This window comes from Perca flavescens, chromosome 14 (genome assembly GCF_004354835.1).
Source record: "Perca flavescens isolate YP-PL-M2 chromosome 14, PFLA_1.0, whole genome shotgun sequence".
Lineage (NCBI taxonomy): Eukaryota > Metazoa > Chordata > Actinopteri > Perciformes > Percidae > Perca > Perca flavescens.
In genome coordinates this window covers 2,374,102-2,396,734 of record NC_041344.1, presented here as the reverse complement: position 1 = coordinate 2,396,734, position 22,633 = coordinate 2,374,102, and the positions used below count along the sequence as shown (strand labels likewise).

At 43.0% G+C, this 22,633-nt stretch overlaps 2 protein-coding genes across 2 annotated transcripts in view; both read left to right on the top strand.

Annotated features, from left to right (window-relative positions):
* Positions 1-9,722, top strand: part of vps45 (vacuolar protein sorting 45 homolog) — a 33,747-nt gene extending 24,025 nt beyond the window's left edge. The window contains exons 14-15 of the mRNA XM_028597465.1: positions 4,446-4,577; positions 9,427-9,722. Of these exons, the coding sequence (XP_028453266.1) occupies positions 4,446-4,577; positions 9,427-9,508 (214 nt within the window). The 3' untranslated portion in view covers positions 9,509-9,722. The remainder of the gene's footprint in view (positions 1-4,445; positions 4,578-9,426) is intronic.
* A 2,662-nt stretch (positions 9,723-12,384) lies between these two features.
* LOC114568278 (toll-like receptor 13) lies at positions 12,385-20,478 on the top strand. The gene is made up of 4 exons (XM_028597804.1): positions 12,385-12,488; positions 14,525-17,039; positions 18,411-18,528; positions 20,001-20,478. Exons 2-4 carry the CDS (start codon positions 14,531-14,533, stop codon positions 20,251-20,253), a joined length of 2,880 nt encoding a protein of 959 aa, XP_028453605.1. The 5' UTR covers positions 12,385-12,488; positions 14,525-14,530; the 3' UTR covers positions 20,254-20,478.
* Positions 20,479-22,633: the final 2,155 nt, after the last annotated feature.

Here is a 22,633-nt window from a genome sequence, read left to right as displayed (position 1 = left end):
TATAGGTAGTAGTATACAGCACTATGTTTAACTCCTAATAAGACTGTAGAGACATGTCTATAGGTAGCAGTATACAGAGCTATGTTTAACTCCTAATAAGACTGTAGAGACATGTCTATAGGTAGTAGTATACAGTGCTATGTGTACCACTTCTTCATTTGGTTACAACAAAGAAAAAGTGCTTAAAATTGTAGAAAACCACAATATTTACTACGTGTGATGCACGACGTAGCCATCTTTGAAAGTGAACTCGGGGTCCTCTGAGTTCAGACGACTTGACGAGTCGTATATACAGTACAGGCCAAAAGTTTGGACACACCTTCTCATTCACTGTGTTTCCTTTTTATTTTCATGACTATTTACATTGTAGATTCTAACTGAAGGCATCAAAACTATGAATGAACACATATGGAATTATGTACTTAACAAAAAAGTGTGAAATAACTGAAAACATGTCTTATATTTTAGATTCTTCAAAGTAGCCACCCTTTGCTTTTTTTATTAATAAGGTAAATAATTCCACTAATTAACCCTGACAAAGCACACCTGTGAAGGTAAAACCATTTCAGGTGACTACCTCATGAAGCTCATTGAGAGAACACCAAGGGTTTGCAGAGTTATCAAAAAAAGCAAAGGGTGGCTACTTTGAAGAATCTAAAATATAAGACATGTTTTCAGTTATTTCACACTTTTTTGTTAAGTACATAATTCCATATGTGTTCATTCATAGTTTTGATGCCTTCAGTAAATAGTCTAATAGTACAATCTACAATGTAAATAGTCATGAAAATAAAAAGGAAACGCATTGAATGAGAAAGTGTGTCCAAACTTTTGGCCTGTACTGTATTAAAATATGAACTAATGTTTTAAAAATATGTTATTTGGCAAGTGACCGTGGTATAAGCGGGTTAATGCCCTTCGAGGTGTCCATTGTCATGTAGTAATGGACTTACGTCTTGGTGCTTTATTGTGTCATCCCTCACTATTTATGTACACACCTACACACACACACACACACACACACACACACACACACACACACAGTTCTGTGTGTACTATGTGCTTTAGCAATACTGTGTGTCAACATGGTCATGCTAATAAAGCCTCTTTGAACTACAGAAATATACCAACAAGTCTTATTGTGAAACACAGTGTTCAAACAGTATTCTGTGAGATGAAGTGAACTATTAAGGAGGAGCTGTGGAGTTACAGTTTGAAACTGAATGAATTTTATTATAACCATAGCCCAAAGACACTGTTTCATGTGGACTGGGGGGTCAGGGATCGAACCACCAACCTTCCGATTGGTAGGCAACCACTCTACCACCTGAGCCACATGTCACCTGCATCTTCTGTGACCTCACGTACGGCTTCTGTAGCCTCACATTTAGCTTCTGTGGCCTCGCGTACAGCTTTAGCTAATTCGCCAGTAGCTAGTTCTTCTGTGGCCTCACGTACAGCTTTAGCTAATTTGCCTGTAGCTAGTTCTTTTGTAGCCTCACGTGCAATTTTAGCTAATTTGCCAGTAGCTAGTTCTTCTGTGGCCTCACGTACAGCTTTAGCTAATTCGCCAGTAGCTAGTTCTTCTGTGGCCTCATGTACAGCTTTAGCTAACTCGCCAGTAGCTAGTTCTTTTGTAGCCTCACGTGCAATTTTAGCTAATTTGCCAGTAGCTAGTTCTTCTGAGGCCTCGCATACAGCTTTCGCTAAATTGGTGGTAGCTAGTTCTTCTTTGGCCTCGCGTACAGCTTTAGCTAAATCGCCAGTAGCTTGTTCTTCTGTGGCCTCGCGTACAGCTTTAGCTAAATCGCCAGTAGCTTGTTCTTCTGTGGCCTCGCGTACAGCTTTAGCTAAATCGCCAGTAGCTTGTTCTTCTGTGGCCTCGCGTACAGCTTTAGCTAAATCGCCAGTAGCTTGTTCTTCTGTGGCCTCGCGTACAACTTCAGCTGTGCCACCGTTAGCTTTCTTTTCGGTGACTGAAGCTGGCGCAGCTCCAGTCACTTTGGTTGTCAAAGCGTAGCTCACGTCTGTGAGTTCTGGCATTAACGCGGCGATCCGCCACATGACATCGCTGGCGAGGTCCGTCTCTGTCTCGTGGTGACGCGCCTGGTGGTTGAGCAAGTTCCACACGAAGCTCATGAAGTAGTCGACTTCGAGCCAAATCTTCCCCCAGAAGTGCAGCTTGGACCCGCGGACCGGTTCCAGGTGGTCGTAGACAGCGCTGGTGAGGAGCTCCGCAGTGATCTCGTGCCGACCGCCAGAAATGTCGCGGGCGATTCTCTTGTAGAGGCACTTCTCGGCTTTCGCTTCCAGTTGTTTGTCCAGTTGTTTGTCCAGTTGTTTGTCCAGTTGTTTGTCCAGTTGGTCATGTAGTTGGTGGTCCAGTTGTTGGTCCAGTTGTTGGTCCAGTTGTTGGTCCAGTTGTTGGTCCAGTTGTTGGTCCAGTTGTTTGTCCAGTTGTTTGTCCAGTTGTTCGTGCAGTTCTTCGTCCAGTTGTTCGTCCAGTTCGACCAGTTGTTTGTCCAGTTGTTTGTCCAGTTGTTGGTCCAGTTGTTGGTCCAGTTGTTGGTCCAGTTGTTCGTCCAGTTCGACCAGTTGTTTGTCCAGTTGTTCGTCCAGTTGATCGTCTAGTTCATCCAGTTGTTCGTCCACTTGTTCGTCCACTTGTTCGTCCAGTTGTTCGTCCAGTCGGTCGTCCAGTTCGCCCAGTTGTTCGCCCAGTTGTTCATCCAGTTGTTGGTCCAGTTGTTGGTCCAGTTGTTCGTCCAGTTGTTGGTCCACTTGTTCGTCCACTTGTTCGTCCAGTTGTTCGTCCAGTTGTTCGCCCAGTTGTTTGTCCAGTTGTTCGTCCAGTTGTTCGCCCAGTTGTTCGCCCAGTTGTTCGCCCAGTTGTTCGTCCAGTTGTTCGTCCAGTCGGTCGTCCAGTTCGTCCAGTTGTTCGTCCAGTTGTTCGCCCAGTTCATCCAGTTGTTCGTCCAGTTGTTGGTCCAGTTGTTCGCCCAGTTGTTCGTCCAGTTGTTCGTCCAGTTGTTCGTCCAGTTGTTGGTCCAGTTGATCGTCTAGTTCATCCAGTTGTTCGTCCAGTCGGTCGTCCAGTTCGTCCAGTTGTTCGTCCAGTTGTTCATCCAGTTGTTCGTCCAGTTGTTCGCCCAGTTGTTCGCCCAGTTGTTCATCCAGTTGTTGGTCCAGTTGTTGGTCCAGTTGTTGGTCCAGTTGATCGTCTAGTTCATCCAGTTGTTCGTCCACTTGTTCGTCCACTTGTTCGTCCAGTCGGTCGTCCAGTTCGTCCAGTTGTTCGTCCAGTTGTTCGTCCAGTTGTTCGTCCAGTTGTTCGCCCAGTTGTTCGCCCAGTTGTTCGCCCAGTTGTTCGCCCAGTTGTTCGTCCAGTTGTTCGCCCAGTTGTTCGTCCAGTTGTTCGCCCAGTTGTTCGTCCAGTTCTTCGTCCGCGAGCGTGATCATGTCGTCCACCAGGAGGTCGACTCCATCGACGAGCAGCTTCCACGCCAGTCCGTCTTCGGCCGCCGCGGCGCAGTCGAGTCCGCGGCGCAGCTTTGCCACGAATTTCAGGATAACTTCTTTTGAAAATCGGCGCAAGAGAAAGGCCTTGACTTGAGTCGTCAGCCTGTCCTGGCAGCAGCCGTTCGCGGCGACTTCGGACGCATTTTCAAGTTCTTCCAAAATCAGCTTCACGATTTCCGACGCCGCGACCTCCGTGTCCTTTGCGGCGGCGCGCCGAAGCACGCCGTGCTCCTCCTCCGATATTTCGTCGCTGTTACCGAGCACGCTGAAAACGCTCGCCTGCTGCTCCAGGATCTGGCCGACGGCCTCGCGGGACAGACCGTAGGGTCCGTCCATAGCAGCGCCGCGAGAGATTAATCGAGACGTTGATCGGCAGATTAGTCGTTAAAAGTCTTCGTCTCAGTGTCGTGTGTTTGTTGGCGGTCGTTGTGTGATCTTGTGATCTTGTGATCTCGTTCAGTGAGTTCTAGAGACTTTGATTCTTGGATCAGAAGGCGGAATGTTCGCGCGCATCAAAGGAAGTTCTGTTGAATGACATCGTGACATTCTAATCCTTTCAAAGTAAAGGTCTTTCACATAGACACACAGACACACACACACACACACACACACACACACACAGAGACACACACACAGACAAACACACACACAAACGCGCGCGCGCACACACACAGAAAGAGGAAACACAAGGTTTCAAAATAAAAGGTCACTTCCTGTTTAATCTAAACTTAAACTTCTCTGAAACTTCACTGGTATCTGAGTTCTGTGTGTGTGTGTGTCTGTCTCTGTGTGTGTGTGTGTGTGTGTGTGTGTGTGTGTGTGTGTGTGTCTGTGTGTGTGTGTGTGTGTGTGTGTGTGTGTGTGTGTGTGTGTGTGTGTGTGTGTGTGTGTGTGTGTGTGTGTGTGTGTGTGTGTGTGTGTGTCAGGCCTCAGGACATCGTGGTGTTTATGATTGGTGGAGCCACGTATGAAGAAGCTCTGACAGTTTACAACCTGAACCGCAGCACACCGGGGGTCCGCATCGTCCTGGGAGGGAGCAGCATCCACAACACCAAGAGGTATATACACACACACACACACACACACACACACACACACACACACACACACACACACACACACACACACACACAAATAACAGCAGTAACTGAGATCGGCTTACAGCTCTCTAGTATGGTGCTTAGTTTGGAGTTTTTTCTTGTTTTTGGTAGTTGTTTCGGAGAACTGTCAAGTAAATCATGTCTACAGTCGTCAGGAACTTATTAACTGGGGATTACAGCTCAGTGGAGTCATTAATCAGGACTTCCATCGAACTAACAACATTCCCCCGGCGAAGTACTTTAATACTGTATGCATCACTGCTGTGTGCTAGTGATAGCGGAAACCTGGCTCCACCCGAGCCCCACAAGCCACCGACAGGACCGTAGCAAAGACTCCGGTAAGACAAGGGGAGGAGGACTTTGTGTATGTGTGCACAATGCCTGGGGTTCGAACAGCAGAATTATACACAGCCATTGCTCCCCTGACATAGAGGCTCTGTCATGTGTAGACCATTTTATTAGGGCCGTGCTCCATTGAAGAAATTCTTAGTCGACACTCATTCAATTGTACCGACTAATCGATTAGTTGATTTAATCGACAGATCTGTAAATCTGAGTTTCTCCGCAAAGAGTCATGCAAAAGCACCACTTTAATTCTTGTGTTTACCAGAGATTTGCTCGTACGTTTCTTGGAAATAAGTCATTCAGCATGAAAAAAGCATCAAACGTGACTAATGGACTAAAGAAATCTAAGTTGACTAAGACCAAAATGACCTATTAGTCGACTAATCAACTAAGAGGGAGCAGCCCTACATTTTATCTACCTAGAGAGCTGACGGTTGTGATTGTCACGGCTGTATACAAACCCCCAGACGCTAATGTTAGCTTAGCGCTAGCCCACCTGCACTCCACCGTAAATAGACAGCTGCAGGCTCACCCTGATGGTGTCCACATCATAGCTGGAGACTTTAACCAGGCACGCCTAGGGACTGTACTACCAGAATTCACCCAGTATGTGAAATGTGCCACTAGGGACCAGAACACATTAGATCATGTTTACTCAAATATTAAGCATGCACACAGGGCAGTTCCCTTGCCACACTTAGGACTTTCAGACCATATTTCACTGCTCCTTATCCCAGCATATACACTCCTCAGGGAGAGAGCTAAGCCTGATGTAAAGACCTATTAAAACCTGGCAAGAGGGGGCTCTTGCACAGCTACAAGACTGCTTTGAGCACACTGTGTGGGACATATTTGCACAACCAAATTTGGATGAATACACCCAAACTGTGCTTTTCTACATCACAGTTTGTGTGGACACGGTCACTGTGAACAAGAAAGTCAGGGTTTTTCCTAACCAGAAACCCTGGATGAGCAAGACAGTACAGACTCTTCTCAAAGCCTGAGATGCTGCATACAGGTCCGGGGATACAGCCAGGTACAGCTCAGCTAGAGCCGACCTGAAAAGGGCCATTAGGGAGGCTAAACAGGACAACAAAATACGAATAGAAGACCACTTCACAGTAGGGCTGCCACCTCTTAGTCGATTAGTCGACTAATCGGTCGTTTTGGTCTTAGTCGACTAAGATTTCTTTAGTCGATTAGTCATTTTTTTATGCTTATTCATGCTTAATTATTTATTTCCGGAAATTCTGAGCACATTTATGGTAAACACAAGATTCAAAGTGGTGCTTTTGCAGGATTAATTGTGGAGAAACTCAGTTTTACAGATGGTTAATTAACTACATTTATATTGTGCTTTTCTAGTCTTAACCACCTCTCAAAGCACACAGCTCTGTCAATTAAATCAACTAATCGATTAGTCGACAAAATCCTATAAGTGTTAGTCGACTCAGCCGTTCCATCCTCCCTGAAGACATCCACCATTATTTCGATCCCAAAAAAGCCCTCCCCCAGCAGTCTGAATGACTATAGACCGATGGCACTCACCCCGATAGTTATGAAATGCTTTGAGAGGCTGGTATTAAAGCACATCAAAACCAGTCTCCCATCGAGCCTGGATCCACACCAGTTGATAGAGCGAATAGGTCGATGGACGATGCGATCGTGAGAGCCCTTCATACAGCCCTAAACCACCTAGAGCACAGTGGAACATATGTGAGGATGCTCTTTGTAGATTATAGCTCGGCATTTAATACAATCATCCCAGACATCCTCATCAGAAAGCTGTTTAACCCTGGCCTCTCCTCTCACATCTGCTACTGGACTTTGGATTTTTATAAAGCGCCCATATTATGCTCATTTTCAGGTTCATAACTGTATTTTAAGGTTGTACCAGAATAGGTTTACATGGTTTAATTTTCAAAAAACACCATATTTTTGTTGTACTGCACAGCTCTCTCTCACTGCTGCAGATCCTCTTTTCACCTGGTTTCTGTTTTAGCTACAGAGTGAGACCTCTTTTCATCTTCTTCTATACTATCTTTGATGGCACTCCACATGCTCAGTAGCTCAGATGTAGATCATGTCAGCTAGCTAACTCTAGAGACAGTAAAAGAGAGCCTGTTTCTCCAACTTCAGTCAGTTACAAGGCAGGATTAGCTGGGAGACTTCTAAATGAGGGAGCTCATGGAAGTAGTTCTTTTGGAGATTATGGTGAACTTGTGTGTGTTGTAGCAGTGCTTTACTATTGAGAACGACGAAGCATGCTAGCGTTAGCATGCTAACGCTAACGCTACAAGCTAACGGTTGTGGTTAGCCAGCTCATTTCGGACTATGACTTCACGGCCGATTTTGAACAGCTCACCAGGAGACTGAAGGCAGGACACATTCAGAAACCAGATCTCACTCAGAACCCCATCGATGGATTTATTTCAAAGTTTGTATGTGTGTGGAAGCACCAGAGACACAAAAGAACACCCCAAATCACCAGAAAAAGTGTTTTTTTCATAATATGGGCACTTTAACTAACCGGCCCCAAAGTGTGAAGCTCGGCCGCAACAAATCTTCCACCCTCCCCTCAGGGCTGTGTGTTGAGTCCTCTGTTGTACTCGTTGTACACCCATGACTGTAACCCATCTCACCCCAGTAACACCATCATAAAGTTCGCCGACGACACCACACTCGTCGGACTCATTTCAGGGGGAGATGAGTCGGCTTATAGAGCAGAGCTCCACAGATGGGTCACATGGTGCACAGAAAATAACTTGTCTCTCAACAACCGGGAAACCCAAGGAACTAATCATAGACTTCAGGAAGTACCATGCCGACCACCTCCCTCTTTTCATCACCAGGTACCCTGTATAGAGGGTTCACAGTAGGGCTGTCCTCGACTAAAGAAATTCTTAGTCGACTAACACTTATAGGATTTAGTCGACTAATCAATTAGTTGATTTAATTGACAGAGCTGTGCGCTTTGAGAGGTGGTTAAGACTAGAAAAGCACAATATAAATGTAGTTAATTAACCATCTGTAAAACTGAGTTTCTCCACAATTAATCCTGCAAAAGCACCACTTTAAATCTTGTGTTTACCATAAATGTGCTCAGAAGTTTCTTGGAAATAAGTAATTAAGCATGAATAAGCATAAAAAATGACTAATGGACTAAAGAAATCTTAGTCGACTAAGACCAAAACGACCGATTAGTCGACTAATCGAATAAGAGGTGGCAGCTCTAGTTCACAGCTTTAAATTCCTGGGAACCCTCATCTCGGACCAACTGACATGGACGGATAATACCAAATCAACGAATACAGCACAGAAGATCGTTGGTTGTCCTCTTCCCTCATTAGAGGAAATTGCCAACTCAAAAATGCTCTCAAAAGCCACCAAAACTACACAAGACTCTTCTCCCCCTGGTCACCCACTGTTTGAGCTCTTGCCCTCAGGGAGACGCTACAGATGTCTAAAAACACTACGACTAGTAGATTTAGGAATAGCTTCTTTCCCGAAGCAATAACAGTCTTAAATCATGAAGCTAAACTTGTTAAACTCAGCGCTTTATCATTTTAGAATATTTATTAACCACTTAGTGTGAGGGTGGGCAAGTTGTGTTCTTATGCCTTTGTGTTATGGTTAGAATGTACTGGTAGGGAAGACGTGATGGTACGAATGGTGTGTGTGTGTGTGTGTGTGTGTGTGTGTGTGTGTGTGTGTGTGTGTGTGTGTGTGTGTGTGTGTGTGTGTGTGTGTGTGTGTGTCTCTAATGAATGTGTCGTGAGATTAGTTTCACATATATCTTGTATGTTCTATAATGATGCACCTTACTAGAGTGGCTCTACAATCTCATTGTATGTAAATGCAATGACAGTAAAGGCATTCATTCATTCATATACACAAACACACACACACACACACACACACATATATACATGTATACAAAACACACACACACACACACACACATATATACATGTATACACAAACACACACACACACACACACACACACACACATATATACATGTATACACAAACACACACACACACAAAGACATACACACACACACACACAGACACACACACATATACACACACACACACATATATACATGTATACACAAACACACACACACACACACATATATACATGTATACACAAACACACACACACACACATATATACATGTATACACAAACACACACAAACACACACAGACAGACAGACATACACACACACATATATACACACACACACACACACACACACACACACACACACATACATTCATATATACACAAACACACACACAGACATATACAAATACACACATACATACATATACACAAACACACACACATATATACACAAACACATACACAGACATATACATAAATACACACATACACACACACACACACACAGTGATTTGTATGTGAGCGAGCGTGTTTTTTCTCTCTCTCAGTTTCCTGGAGGAAGTGATGTCGGCGACGGGTCACAGCGGCGAAAGGGCACAAGGAAGTGGTCGCCATGGCAGCAGGCGCTGAACACAACAACAACATTCCCTCCTGTCTGTCTCTCCGACCGATGAGACACGTTCTAGTTAACCCATCTGTCTGCTGTGTGTGTGTGTGTGTGTGTGTGTGTGTGTGTGTGTGTGTGTGTGTGTGTGTGTGTGTGTGTGTGTGTGTTTACTGTCTAAGTGAATGGGAAGGGTTTAAGTTCAAATGTAAGAACACCAATAAAAGAGAAATACATAAACTGTGTGTCGGTATTCACATGCTCTGGGTTTACACACACAGACAACACACACACACACACACACACACACACACACACACACACACACACACACAGACCAACAGAGACACACACACAGAGACAGACACACACACTCAGACACACACACAGAGACACACACACACACAGACAACACAGAGACACACACACACACACACACACAGACCAACAGAGACACACACACAGAGACAGACACACACACTCAGACACACACACAGAGACACACACACACACACAGACAACACAGAGACACACACAGACAACAGACACAGACACACACACACAGAGACACACACAGACCAACAGAGACACACACACAGACAGACACACACATAGAGACACACACTCAGACACACACACACTCAGACACACACACACTCAGACACACACACACAGAGACAACACAGAGACACACACACACTCAGACACACACACACACAGACACACACACACACACACACAGACAACACAGAGACACACACAGACAACACACACAGACAACACACACAGACACACACAGAGACACACACACAGACAACACACACAGACAACACACACAGACCAACAGAGACACACACACAGACAGACACACACATAGAGACACACACACTCAGACACACACACACACACACACACACACTCAGACACACACACACAGAGACAACACAGAGACACACACACACTCAGACACACACACACAGAGACACACACACACACACACAGACAACACAGAGACACACACAGACAACACACACAGACAACACACACGGACACACACAGAGACACACACACAGACAGACACACATAGAGACACACACACACAGAGACAGACACACACACACTCAGACACACACACACACACAGAGAAACACACAGACAACACAGAGACACACACACAGACAGACACACATAGAGACACACACACACACAGAGACAGACACACACACACTCAGACACACACACACACAGAGAAACACACAGACAACACAGAGACACACACAGACAGAGACACAGACAGACATACAGATACACACAGAGACAGACAGACACAATTTCAAAGTGGTCCTTTGACCTTTTCCTGATATCAAACATGAAGAGCAAATATGAAAACTAATTTTATATTTGGCCTAAAAATGAAAGGAAGTCAAGGGTGTAGTCTTTTCCTGAGTAGGTTTTTCCTTCCGTGCTGTAACAAAGCTTAGACAAGATTCAACTTTTGGAGAAACACAGCCCTTGAGAAGGCCCCCCGAAAGGTTATTTGTACCTCCTTTTGGGGGAGTGGGTTGTATTAAAGAGAGTTTATCTCATTTCCCACATGTTGATGTTGATTCTAACTTAGTGAGACATTCAGTCTGGAACATGATGTGAGCACTGTTCGCCTGAACCGATAAAGGTGCAAGGCCACAGTACGCTAGGGGGGGGTTCGGGCTGACTTTTTCTGTCTATAAACTGCCATTTTCCGTTTATTTTAGCTTTAATTATACTCTTGACTTAAGCTTTACTGTATTTAATATCCACAATATGGGCACAATATGATAAACATCAAAATTGAAAAAGCAGGACTTAATAATATTAAGTCAATTGAACAAACTGGACTGATTTTACCAATACTTAAACTTTCCCACAAATTTACAGTGTACTAATGACACATGTAGGCTACGTGTGTTTGTGTGGAAAGCTTTTATTAAGCAACTGTAAGGAAGGCTCTCAGAAATTTCAACAGATGAGCGCATCAGCATAGTGAGCGTGCACACGTTAACACAGGCGCACACAAGAGGCTCAATCATATAATTGAAATAAAATTAACATATGCCCAGGCATATGTTATTTTTTAACAAAAAAAGTGTGAAATAACTGAAAACATGTCTTATATTTTAGATTCTTCAAAGTAGCCACCCTTTGCTTTTTTTGATAACTCTGCAAACCCTTGGTGTTCTCTCAATGAGCTTCATGAGGTAGTCACCTGAAATGGTTTTACCTTCACAGGTGTGCTTTGTCAGGGTTAATTAGTGGAATTATTTCCCTTATTAATAAAAAAGCAAAGGGTGGCTACTTTGAAGAATCTAAAATATAAGACATGTTTTCAGTTATTTCACACTTTTTTGTTAAGTACATAATTCCATATGTGTTCATTCATAGTTTTGATGCCTTCAGTGAGAATCTACCATGTAAATAGTCATGAAAATAAAAAGGAAACACATTGAATGAGAAGGTGAGTCCAAACTTTTGGCCTGTACTGTGAGCCGAGTGTTTCTGTTCACCCATTTGAAGAAACCCTTTCCACATTGGGCTGCTGTCTTTTGTGAAATTTATGTTCTTCCTATATTTGCAAATATATTTTTAATAAAATACAAAAACCTAACCTTGGTTTAGTCTCTTACTGTCTCATTTGTTTCACTTCACTAAACTTTCAAAACTTTACTCCTGCTGCAACAGAACAAGGGATGCCTCCTGACTGACCTGTACGCCTGTATGTGTCCCCATAAAACAGGCAGAGCTAACATGAAAACTGTATCTGATGTCACAATGTCAGGAAGTCTTAAGTAATCAGGAAGTAACAAAGTAAAAAAAAGCTGATGAGCTTTCAGAAGAGATCTTCCTCTTTCCACTCTGCGGTCTAATTCTGGCACTCCGGCCAGCCGCCAGGACCACCTACGCCACGCTGCCCAAATCAGTTTATGCAGAAGAAGAGCAGGCGGAGGTCTGGGGGGGTCCAACATCCAACCGGTGAGAAGCTGTCGGATGCATTTTCAGATACTAAATTACTAAGGCTGCTCCCTCTTAGTGGATTAGTCGACTAATCCCGAAAAAGTGCTTTGAGTATTCGTTAAGACTACAAAAGTGCTATATAAAAAGAGTCCATTTACATTTACATTTAATCGGTGGTTTTGGTCTTAGTCAACTTAGATCTCTGTAGTCCATTAGTCATGTTTGATGCTCTTTTTTTCATGCTGAATGACTTATTTCCAAGAAACGTACGAGCACATGTCTGGTAAACACAAGAATTAAGGGTTGACATTTTACCTAACAGAAACCTACTTTGATTACTTTCATTAAGGCAGTTATTTGTTGTATTACTCGTTTTCTGAAACGTTGTGTTTAAATATGCAAAGGAGGCGTTATCTTATTCAATGGATGCATCCTTTTAGCATGACTCAGATTTACAGATCTGTCGATTAAATCAATTAATCGATTAGTCGATGCAGTTGAATGAGTGTTAGTCGACTAAGAATTTCTTCAATCTTTATTTAGAGAAAGGGGGAAAGACTTTACTGCAACATACTAATACCACACGGTAAAAAAATACTCTGTTACAAGTTTAAAGTCAGGGGGTGAAAATGTTACTTCAGTGAAAGTCTGTAAGTATCATCAGGAAAATGTAGATAAAGTATTAAAAATACAGAGAAATTAGACAAAACAGGATGTCGGCTCTACAGGATGAGTCTTTTTTTGTCTTGGCAACTTGTTTTTGTTTTTCCCCCATTTTTTCTAGTGTTGGTTATTCTGTATTGTGTATCGTTTGTGTATATCACATGTGTCAAAGTCCAGGCCCGTGGGCCAAAATCTGGCCCATCGCATATCAATTTATGTTCACAATAGATAGATTTTGGCCCGCCTAGATGTGAGCAAACCAAAAAAGACGGGAAACTGTTTTTACAGACTGAAGTTGTACGACACTCAAAGCAGAATTTGGCAGATTTGCCGACTATCGGGCTCAGAAATTGCCGAAGAACCAGAGAGTTTATTCATATTCAGGCTGTGATTTGATTTGCTAAACTCTATGACGGCTAAGGAACTTTTTTTGCTGACTTTTTAGGGCTTTATGTCGACCAAACTGTTAGTGAGAAAGCTATACGAGACACAAATAATACAGTCAACTATTAACTAGTAATTATTCAACTTTTCGGTTGAAAATAATCATGTCTAATATGTCTTGTGGCCCTTAATGCGATTCTCATTTTTCAGTGTGGCCCTTAGTGAGGTTGAGTTTGACACCCCTGGTGTATATTATCATTTTGGGTTTTTTTGAGCTTCAAAGCACTTTGATCAGCTATGTTTTCTTTTTTTAAATGTGCTTTATAAAGAAAATTGAACTGAACTGATCACTATAAAGTGAATAGCTGAACAATAAAAATGTACTTTAGCATAAAAAAAAACATATAGCATGTAGAGTATCTCACAAAAGTGAGTGCACCCCTCACATTTTAGTAAATATTTTATTATATCGTTTAATGGGACAACACTGAAGAAATTACATTTTGCTACAATGTAAAGTATATTAAGTGTACAGCTTGTATAACAGTGTAAAGGTGCTGCCCCCTCAAAATAACTCAAGAGAGATTGGCATGGTTTTATTTCAGTTAGCCTAGTAGCTGGCTTGAATTGCATTGAGAGATGATTTTAAGGAAAGTACCCCATGTCAGTATCTTAGTATGTGTAGTATGTGTGGGGGGCTATTTTAATTCCAAAGGCTAAGGGAACTTCCTCAGGATGCATAGTATTATGGAACCATGAAATAACTGGGTGGACTGACATTAATGGCTGTGTGTTGAGTTATTTTGAGGGGACAGCACATTTACACTGTTATACAAGCTGCACACTTCATACTTTAAATTGTAGCAACTAGTAATTTATTGATTGTTTTCCCATTAAAAGATATAATAAAATATTTACTAAAATGTGAGGAGTGTACTCACTTTTGTGAGATACTGTATGTATATCTCCGTCTGAAGAGTCTGTACTTCTCTTATTTTCTCTTTTAGATCAGGATGTCGGTGATGGGAAGTCAGTCTCTGTTCTTTCAGAGTTCCCTAATCTTGTTTCTGTCCACTCTGCTTGCTTTTAACTTCAACCCCTTGCTGGCTTACTCGCTGAAAAACTGCACCGTGGATTATTCTAACAACGTGACTTGGGTGGAATGCATGGCTCGTGGCCTCGCCGCCGTTCCAGATGACATTCCCAAAATTGCAGTATCTCTGAACCTCAACTCCAATTGCATTTCAAAAATAAATACGACAGATTTGAGCGGTTTATCAAAGCTCAGATACTTACAAATGGAAAATAACTGCATTTCCCAGATTGACGATGGAGCTTTTGCAGACTTGGAGTTATTAGAGCTGGACTTGGGCACAAACAACCTCCAAAACTTAACGGACCACATGTTTCAGGGACTGTGGGCATTAATTACTTTGTCCGTGGAGAAAAACTATATCACGTACATCTCCCCGCTGGCCTTTAAGTCTTTAATCAGTTTACGGACATTAACTATAAGATATAACCGCCTGCATCAAATGACCGATATCGCGCCGATCTTACAACTATCAAACATAAGTGAACTAATCCTTGATTTTAACGACTTTGCGTCCTTTCAGTCAAACGATTTGCCTTTGACTTTTAATAAATCAAACCTTAAGACGCTGTGGATGATTGGCAATCGACTGACAAAGTTCAGTATTGAAAGAGACGCGTTTCCAAATCTTCAGCAGCTCCATTTAACCGCCGATACCGGCTTTGAGTGGCACGTACCGGACCCAATGTTTCTGAGGAGCCTAACTTCTTTGGATTTTTTTGTATTCAATGTTAGCCGAGAGATGTACAGAGCGGTGTTGAAGAGTGTGGAGTCAGTGCAGGATCTGTCTCTGAGCTATATGGAGACTGAGCGAAATAGAGATCTGGTGGATGTTGCTTGCCAAGCTGTCGCTTTAAAAAGTCTTCATTTGAGTGGAAATAACTTTGTCAGCATAAATGAAACATTTCTTCAGTCGTGCTCTCGTGTTATTTGGCTGGATTTATCGTATAATTTTCTAGAAGAGCTGTGCGAGTTTTCACTCGGATCGATGAAACAGCTCAGAAGTCTGGACTTGCAAAACAACTTGCTGCCTCGAGTGCCTTTGGGCGTCAGAGGCCTTGAAACTCTCGAAATCCTGGATCTGAGTTTGAATGTCATCAGTGAACTAGGCTGCTCTGACTTCCTAAATCTGACACGATTAGTGAATCTGAATCTCAACGGCAATCGCATTTCAACAGTCAAGGGGTGCGTTTTTCAAGGTTTGAATGATTTGAAAGTGCTAAACATCAGAGAAAATGAAGTTCAATTACTTGTCGATTTCTTCAAAGTGAATTTACAGAAACTAGAAGTTTTAGATTTGAACATGAATAAGTTGAAGCAGCTCAAAACAGGCGACTTTAGAGACCTAACTTCCCTCAGGTCTTTGAATTTAGAGTCAAATGCATATTATGTTGCACATGAGGGGGCGTTTGAAGGACTTGACAATCTTGAAACCCTTAGTGTTACACCCTTTTGTTATGAAATGTCTTACATATCAAGGATTTTTACAGGAATGGAGCACCTACAAAATCTCCAACTACATCTCACGTCTTTGTTTGAAAGCACAAGAACTCGTGAAAGCAACGAGACACATTTTCACGTTGTTCCGTTACCTTTCTTGAAGAGTTTTGCGATACAAAATTACGATTGGCGTCATGAAATCTCACCCGATTTTCTAAAGGGTCTGAAGTCGTTGGAGTACTTTGCGGCAGATAGATTCTTCACGGCGTCGCCTCACCCAGACACATTTAAATACACTCCCCACCTGACGAGTCTTCAGATAACTCAAAGTGATCTGCAAGTCTTCAACCCCCAAGTGTTTCAGCCAATCCCGAACTTGCAAGCTCTCAGTCTTTCTGGAAACAAACTCCGATCTTTGGATTTTCTGTCCCAGGTCAATCTGTCTTTACTCAGCTGGTTGACACTGAGAGAGAACCAATTAACCGTGATCAATGAGACAATCTTCCAATCTCTCGCTGCACTAACATACCTCGATCTGTTTGGTAACCCTTTCACTTGTAATTGCTCTAATGCTGGCTTTATCCAATGGGTGAAGAACAACAACCAAACCCAGGTTGTTAATGCCTACCAGTACACATGTTCCTTCCCTTTGGCTGAACAAGGAAACAAGCTTCTGGACTTTGACATCCTGTCCTGTTGGATGGACGTAAGCTTCCTCTGCTTCATTTCCAGCACTTGTCTGGTTGTTCTTACACTCCTCGCATCCTTCCTCTACCAATTTCTGAGGTGGCAGCTAGTCTACGCCTACCACCTCTTCTGGGCCTTCCTATATGACAGCAGCAAGAGAAAGTCGGGAGCTAGTCATCGCTACGACGCCTTCATCTCCTACAATGTTGACGACGAGGCCTGGGTTTACCAAGAGATGCTTCCGGCTCTGGAAGGAGAGCAGGGCTGGAGACTCTGTCTGCACCACAGAGACTTCCAACCAGGTAAACTCTTACTCCGTCTGTCTTCCAACAAGTCCTCCAAACCATACCATCTCTGCTTAAATGTCCACCCTGAAATACATTTGTGCAGTGGGTACCAACAACTGCGTAAAACCGACTACGACACCAAGAAAGTCTTCGAGAGATTGTCCAAAAGTGTGTCACAAAAGTCGACAGAGTTGTTAAGGTCTCTTGACTATCATGTGAGAATCACGTCAATCTCATTTTGACCATAGGCTCTTATAAGGAAGGGAACAAAATATCTTTTTCTCATGTTAGTATAGCCAGATAAAAGTATCAACCTGTACCACCTGTTGAAAGGTACCAAAATACAGGAAAAAACATCTAGCTTGTTAAAAGATTTCCAGGGGAGAACCCCCAGACCTCATTTCAATGTTTTCTACACTCATGCTTGGCACATAAAACAAAGTAAAGAAGCATTTTCAGAACGTGTCTGAAGGTGACAACTCTAAGATGTTTAAATTTGCACAATGGACTCAGGCACCCTAGAAAAGATCCAACCAAAAGGTTTGGTACACTTGGAGTGTCGGCCCCCTGGGTCTGAAGAACTACCAAAATGGCACCAAACTCTTATAACATAAATCCTCAATTAGGGTTACAGCTGTACATTTTTCAAGGTGTAAACAACCCTAAGATGTTTAAATTTGCACAGTGGACTCAGGCACCCTAGAAAAGATCCAACCAAAAGGTTTGGTACACTTCAAACAAACTATTTTGTACAACAAACACATCTATCAGTCCCTCCAGAAAAACGTGATTATGCAATCTCATAATTCAAAGCATAATCAGCCAAAGTCTGCATATTTATGCGTGGGGCCACATTTTTTCAAATACGCCGCACCTTCACTGCATAAATCGCAGATTTCTGCGCAAAATATGCAGGACTTGCATGATTTCATAATCCCCGCATTTTCGTTGCAAAAAAATCACATATATCTTAACAGAAAGTTGAAAAATGTTGTGTTTACTTTACACAAGAGCAGCCATTTTCCCCTGTTGCCATGGGAACGTTATGAAATGACGTGAACATCATTGAAAAGCTGCAACAAACAGGGTGTTGGGGGGAATCACTTTTTTTTCTTTTTCATCATGCAAGTTCCCACAATTTCATCGCATAAAAATCTCGCATATTCCATCGCATTTATTAAGAAAAAGTGCTGCATAATCAAGTATTTTTGCCAACAATCACAAAATAACGCATTTTTCTGGTCTAAAGGCAAAAGTATTCATGTTTTCTTGAATGTCCACCCTAAAACGCATTTTGACCATAATACCTACATGGGCACCAACCTCTTGTACGGTAAAAGTCAGTCAATGTGGTTTTCCTGCAGTGTGTCTGAACTCTCCCCACAGGTCAACCCATCGTAGACAACATTACGGACGCCATCTACGGCAGCAGGAAGACCATCTGTGTGATCACCCGGCGTTACCTGCAGAGCGAGTGGTGCTCCAGAGAGATCCAGATGGCCAGGTGGGGGCGCTCACATCCGTCAGAACCTCCTGCTCTACAGAGGCGAAGTTCCCCCCTTCCGGTGGACCACTATGGGACATTATTTCAATCAAAATATGTCCGTTGGTGAAAGGGGAGGGACAAATAATTTTTTTATGTTGTTTGAATTGAGCGATGAATTACACGTATGATGTCTGTCAGTTTAAAAAATAATTTTGCAAGTTAAGAAAGTCTCAGTTTGTAGTAAAACTGTTGAAGTATCAGACTGGGGAAATATGTAATTAGAGAAACAGAATAAAAAATAACTAGTCTCTCCCCGTTCACTACTATACATATTCTTTACCAAACAGCCGGCTCTAAACAATTTGGTGCCATTGGCAAGTTTTCACCAGATTTATTTCTTTTTTTTGACTTTTCCTCAACTTTTTTTTGATCATGTTTTGGTAAATTTTTCAGAGGGGACACTCACTTTTATTATGCGAGCGTTCAATCCAAGGGCGTACGTAGGTTTTGTCTCAACACAATTTTGTAGTCCACACAGCATTCCTGGATGGGAGAAAAGCATGCTCTGGTTTATTGGCATTTCTTTAAACCAATCACAATCATCGTGGGCGGGGCTAACCTCCGGACGGAGCCACGGTGCCTCTGCTAAATAGTCTCAGGAAGGAACTTGGTTTGGTGGAACGTGTGTACGTTCAAATGTAGTTTTAGTCGTGCGAGAGAAAACTCCAATTGGACAGATAGTCTAGCTAGCTGTCTGGATTTACCCTGCAGAGATCTGAGGAGCAGTTAACCGTAGTCCTTGGAGCCAACACAGAGGAAGGGGACAGACATTGGTTTGGACATGCTTTCTCATTCATTTGAATGGGAAAGCGTGTCCAAACGTTTGAATGGTACTGTTTCTAAACCAGAGAAGGCAACGATTGCGATTTGAAGGACTTCAAATCGATTTGTTAAAAACATTTGAAACCTCTAAAAAAAATGTGATTTTTTTAGACAGCAGCTCAGAAGCCTCGTAGCTACTTGAAGTATCTTATATATATATATATATATATATATATATATATATATATATATATATATATATATACGTATTTGGATAGAATGCAACAAAGTTAAATCAAACTGTAGTATAATATGCTGTCCTTTTCTGTCCCGGTCTGTCCCGGTCTGTCCTGGTCTGTGCCGTGCTGTCCCTTGCTGTCCCGTGCTGTCCCGGTCTGTCCCGTGCTGTCCCGGTCTGTCCCGTGCTGTCCCGGTCTGTCCCGGTCTGTCCCGGTCTGTGCCGTGCTGTCCCTTGCTGTCCCGTGCTGTCCCGGTCTGTCCCGGTCTGTCCCGGTCTGTCCCGGTCTGTGCCGTGCTGTCCCTTGCTGTCCCGTGCTGTCCCGGTCTGTCCCGGTCTGTCCCGGTCTGTGCCGTGCTGTCCCGTGCTGTCCCGGTCTGTCCCGGTCTGTCCCGGTCTGTCCCGTGCTGTCTTGTGTGTGTTGTTGCAGCTTCCGTCTGTTTGACGAGCAGAAAGATGTGTTGGTCCTGCTGTTTCTGGAGGACATCCCGGCCCACCAGCTGTCTCCTTACTACCGCATGAGGAAGCTGGTGAAGAAACGCACCTACCTGAGCTGGCCCCAGGCCGGCCAACACACGGGGGTCTTCTGGCAGAACGTAGGGAGAGCTCTGGAGACGGGGGACACTCTCACCGAGACCAATGACCTGCTCACTCCCAGACTGGCTCCAGAGTCCAGAGACTGAAGTCCCTGGACCGGCAGGACTCGGAGAATATAAACCCTGAATGATTTCTACTGATAATAAAACCGAAACATCAGACAGTTTCTACCCATGTTATGGAACTTATCAGAAACATCCCCGGACATGTCTTCTGGATTGAGACAAAATACGACAAATGTCAGAAAACGCGAACGAGACAAATTGTCAAAAACAAATGAGAAAAAGACGACATACATGTCGAAAAAATTGTCCAAAAAACCCCCCAAAAAATCTAAAAAAACAAACAAAAAATTGTCAAAAAAAACTTGAAAAAGTTGTCAAAAAAAAAAAAAAAAAAAAAAAAAAAATTATCAAAAAAATTAAAACTTGAAAAAGGCAACTAACACGTTGAACATTTTCTCCAAAAAAAAAACAAAAGCTTCGGAAAAAAATTCTGTCTCCGCCCCCCCGTAAATTACACCTTTGAGTCTGTTAAAGGTACAGATGATTTACTTCAAATTTAGAGAGTTTTCCGTTTTTTGGGGCGGATTAACAGAAATATCCGTAAACTTAAAGCGCCCATATTATGCTCATTGTGCGCACACGCACACGCACACACACAGACACACACAGGCACAGACAGACACACACACACAGACACACAGGCACAGACAGACAGACACACACACACACACAGAGACACACACAGACACACACACACTCACATACACATACACAAACACAGGCACAGACAGACACACACACACACACACACACACACAGTAACACACAGAGACACACACACACACACACACACACACACACACACACACACACACACACACACACACACACACAGTAACACACAGACACACACACACACACACACACACACACACACACACACACACACACACACACACACACACACACACACAGACACACACAGACACACGCAGAGACATGGTAAACATTTTTAAATAAGGTAAAATGTTAAAAATTAAAAACAATATTGAAAAAATATGTTGAACTTCAGCAAAAACGTCAAAAACAGACACACACACACACAACACACACACACACACACACACACACACACACACACACACACACACACACACACACACACACACACACACACACAGGAGGGGGAGATACGGTGGTGTTGGGTGATAGACAAAGGTTTTGCATTAAACAGCTGCAGAGTTTAGGTTGCTATGGACGCAGCATTATAATCGTACAATCGTATTATACCATAACCATGACCATGACCATGACCATGACCATGACCATGACCATGACCATGACCATAACCATAACCATAACCATAACCATGACCATGACCATGACCATGACCATGACCATGACCATGACCATAACCATAACCATAACCATAACCATGACCATGACCATGACCATGACCATGACCATAACCATGACCATGACCATAACCATAACCATAACCATGACCATGACCATGACCATAACCATGACCATGACCATAACCATAACCATAACCATAACCATAACCATAACCATTGCCTAATCCATTCCACTTAGGAGAAGCCCTGGTATTGTGCATGCTGACTCACTGAAATGTCAGCTGTGCTTTTCCTACTATGACAAGTCAAAAATATGTACTGTGAAAAAGTGTCTGTGTGTGTGTGTATGTGTGTGTTACTGTGTGTGTGTGTGTGTGTGTGTTACTGTGTGTGTGTGTGTGTGTGTGTGTGTGTGTGTTACTGTCTGTGTGTGCCTCTGTGTGTTTTATGGGTTTTTGACGTTTTTTCCTGAAGTTTCACTAGTTTGTTTTCGATATATTTTTTAAATTTTTGTTTACATTTTCTTTTGCTTTTCGACACGTTATTTTTAAGACTTTTTTTTTAATAGCGAAAATACCAGTCAAAATTGACTCAGAAAAAGTAGAATTTTTTTACCATGTCTCTCTGTGTGTGTGTGTGTGTGTCACTCTCTGTGTGTCACTATGTGTGTGTGTGTGTATGTGTGTGTGTCTGTCTGTGTGTCACTGTGTGTGTGTGTGTGCGTGTGTTGCATGCGTGTGTGCGTCTCTGTGTGTGCGTCTCTGTGTATGTGTGTGTGTCAGAGTGTGTATGTGTGTGTGTCTGTGTGTTGCTGTGTGTGTGTGTGTGTGTGTGTGTGTGTGTGTGTGTGTGTGTTGTGTGTGTGTCTGTGTGTTGCTGTGTGTTACTGTGTATGTGTGTGTGTGTGTGTTACTGTGTGTGTGTGTGTTTGTGTGTGTGTGTTACTGTGTATTATAGCAAATACAACCCCGAAGGGTGATCAATCAGCCTGAAGGGGTTGCTCTACATTATCCCTTACATTATAGGGTGATGGTGCAGTGGCTATGACCCATGCCTGGGAGACCTGGGTTTGATTCCCACTGCGGTACATCAACCAATGTGTC

Bases quoted from the DNA above. Each gene is read 5' to 3' on its own strand.
- LOC114568278 (XM_028597804.1), top strand. From the start codon at position 14,531: ATGTCGGTGATGGGAAGTCAGTCTCTGTTCTTTCAGAGTTCCCTAATC. The intron at 17,040-18,410 runs GTAAACTCTTAC...CTCTCCCCACAG, and splicing joins CCACAGAGACTTCCAACCAG to GTCAACCCATCGTAGACAAC. The intron at 18,529-20,000 runs GTGGGGGCGCTC...GTGTTGTTGCAG, and splicing joins AGAGAGATCCAGATGGCCAG to CTTCCGTCTGTTTGACGAGC.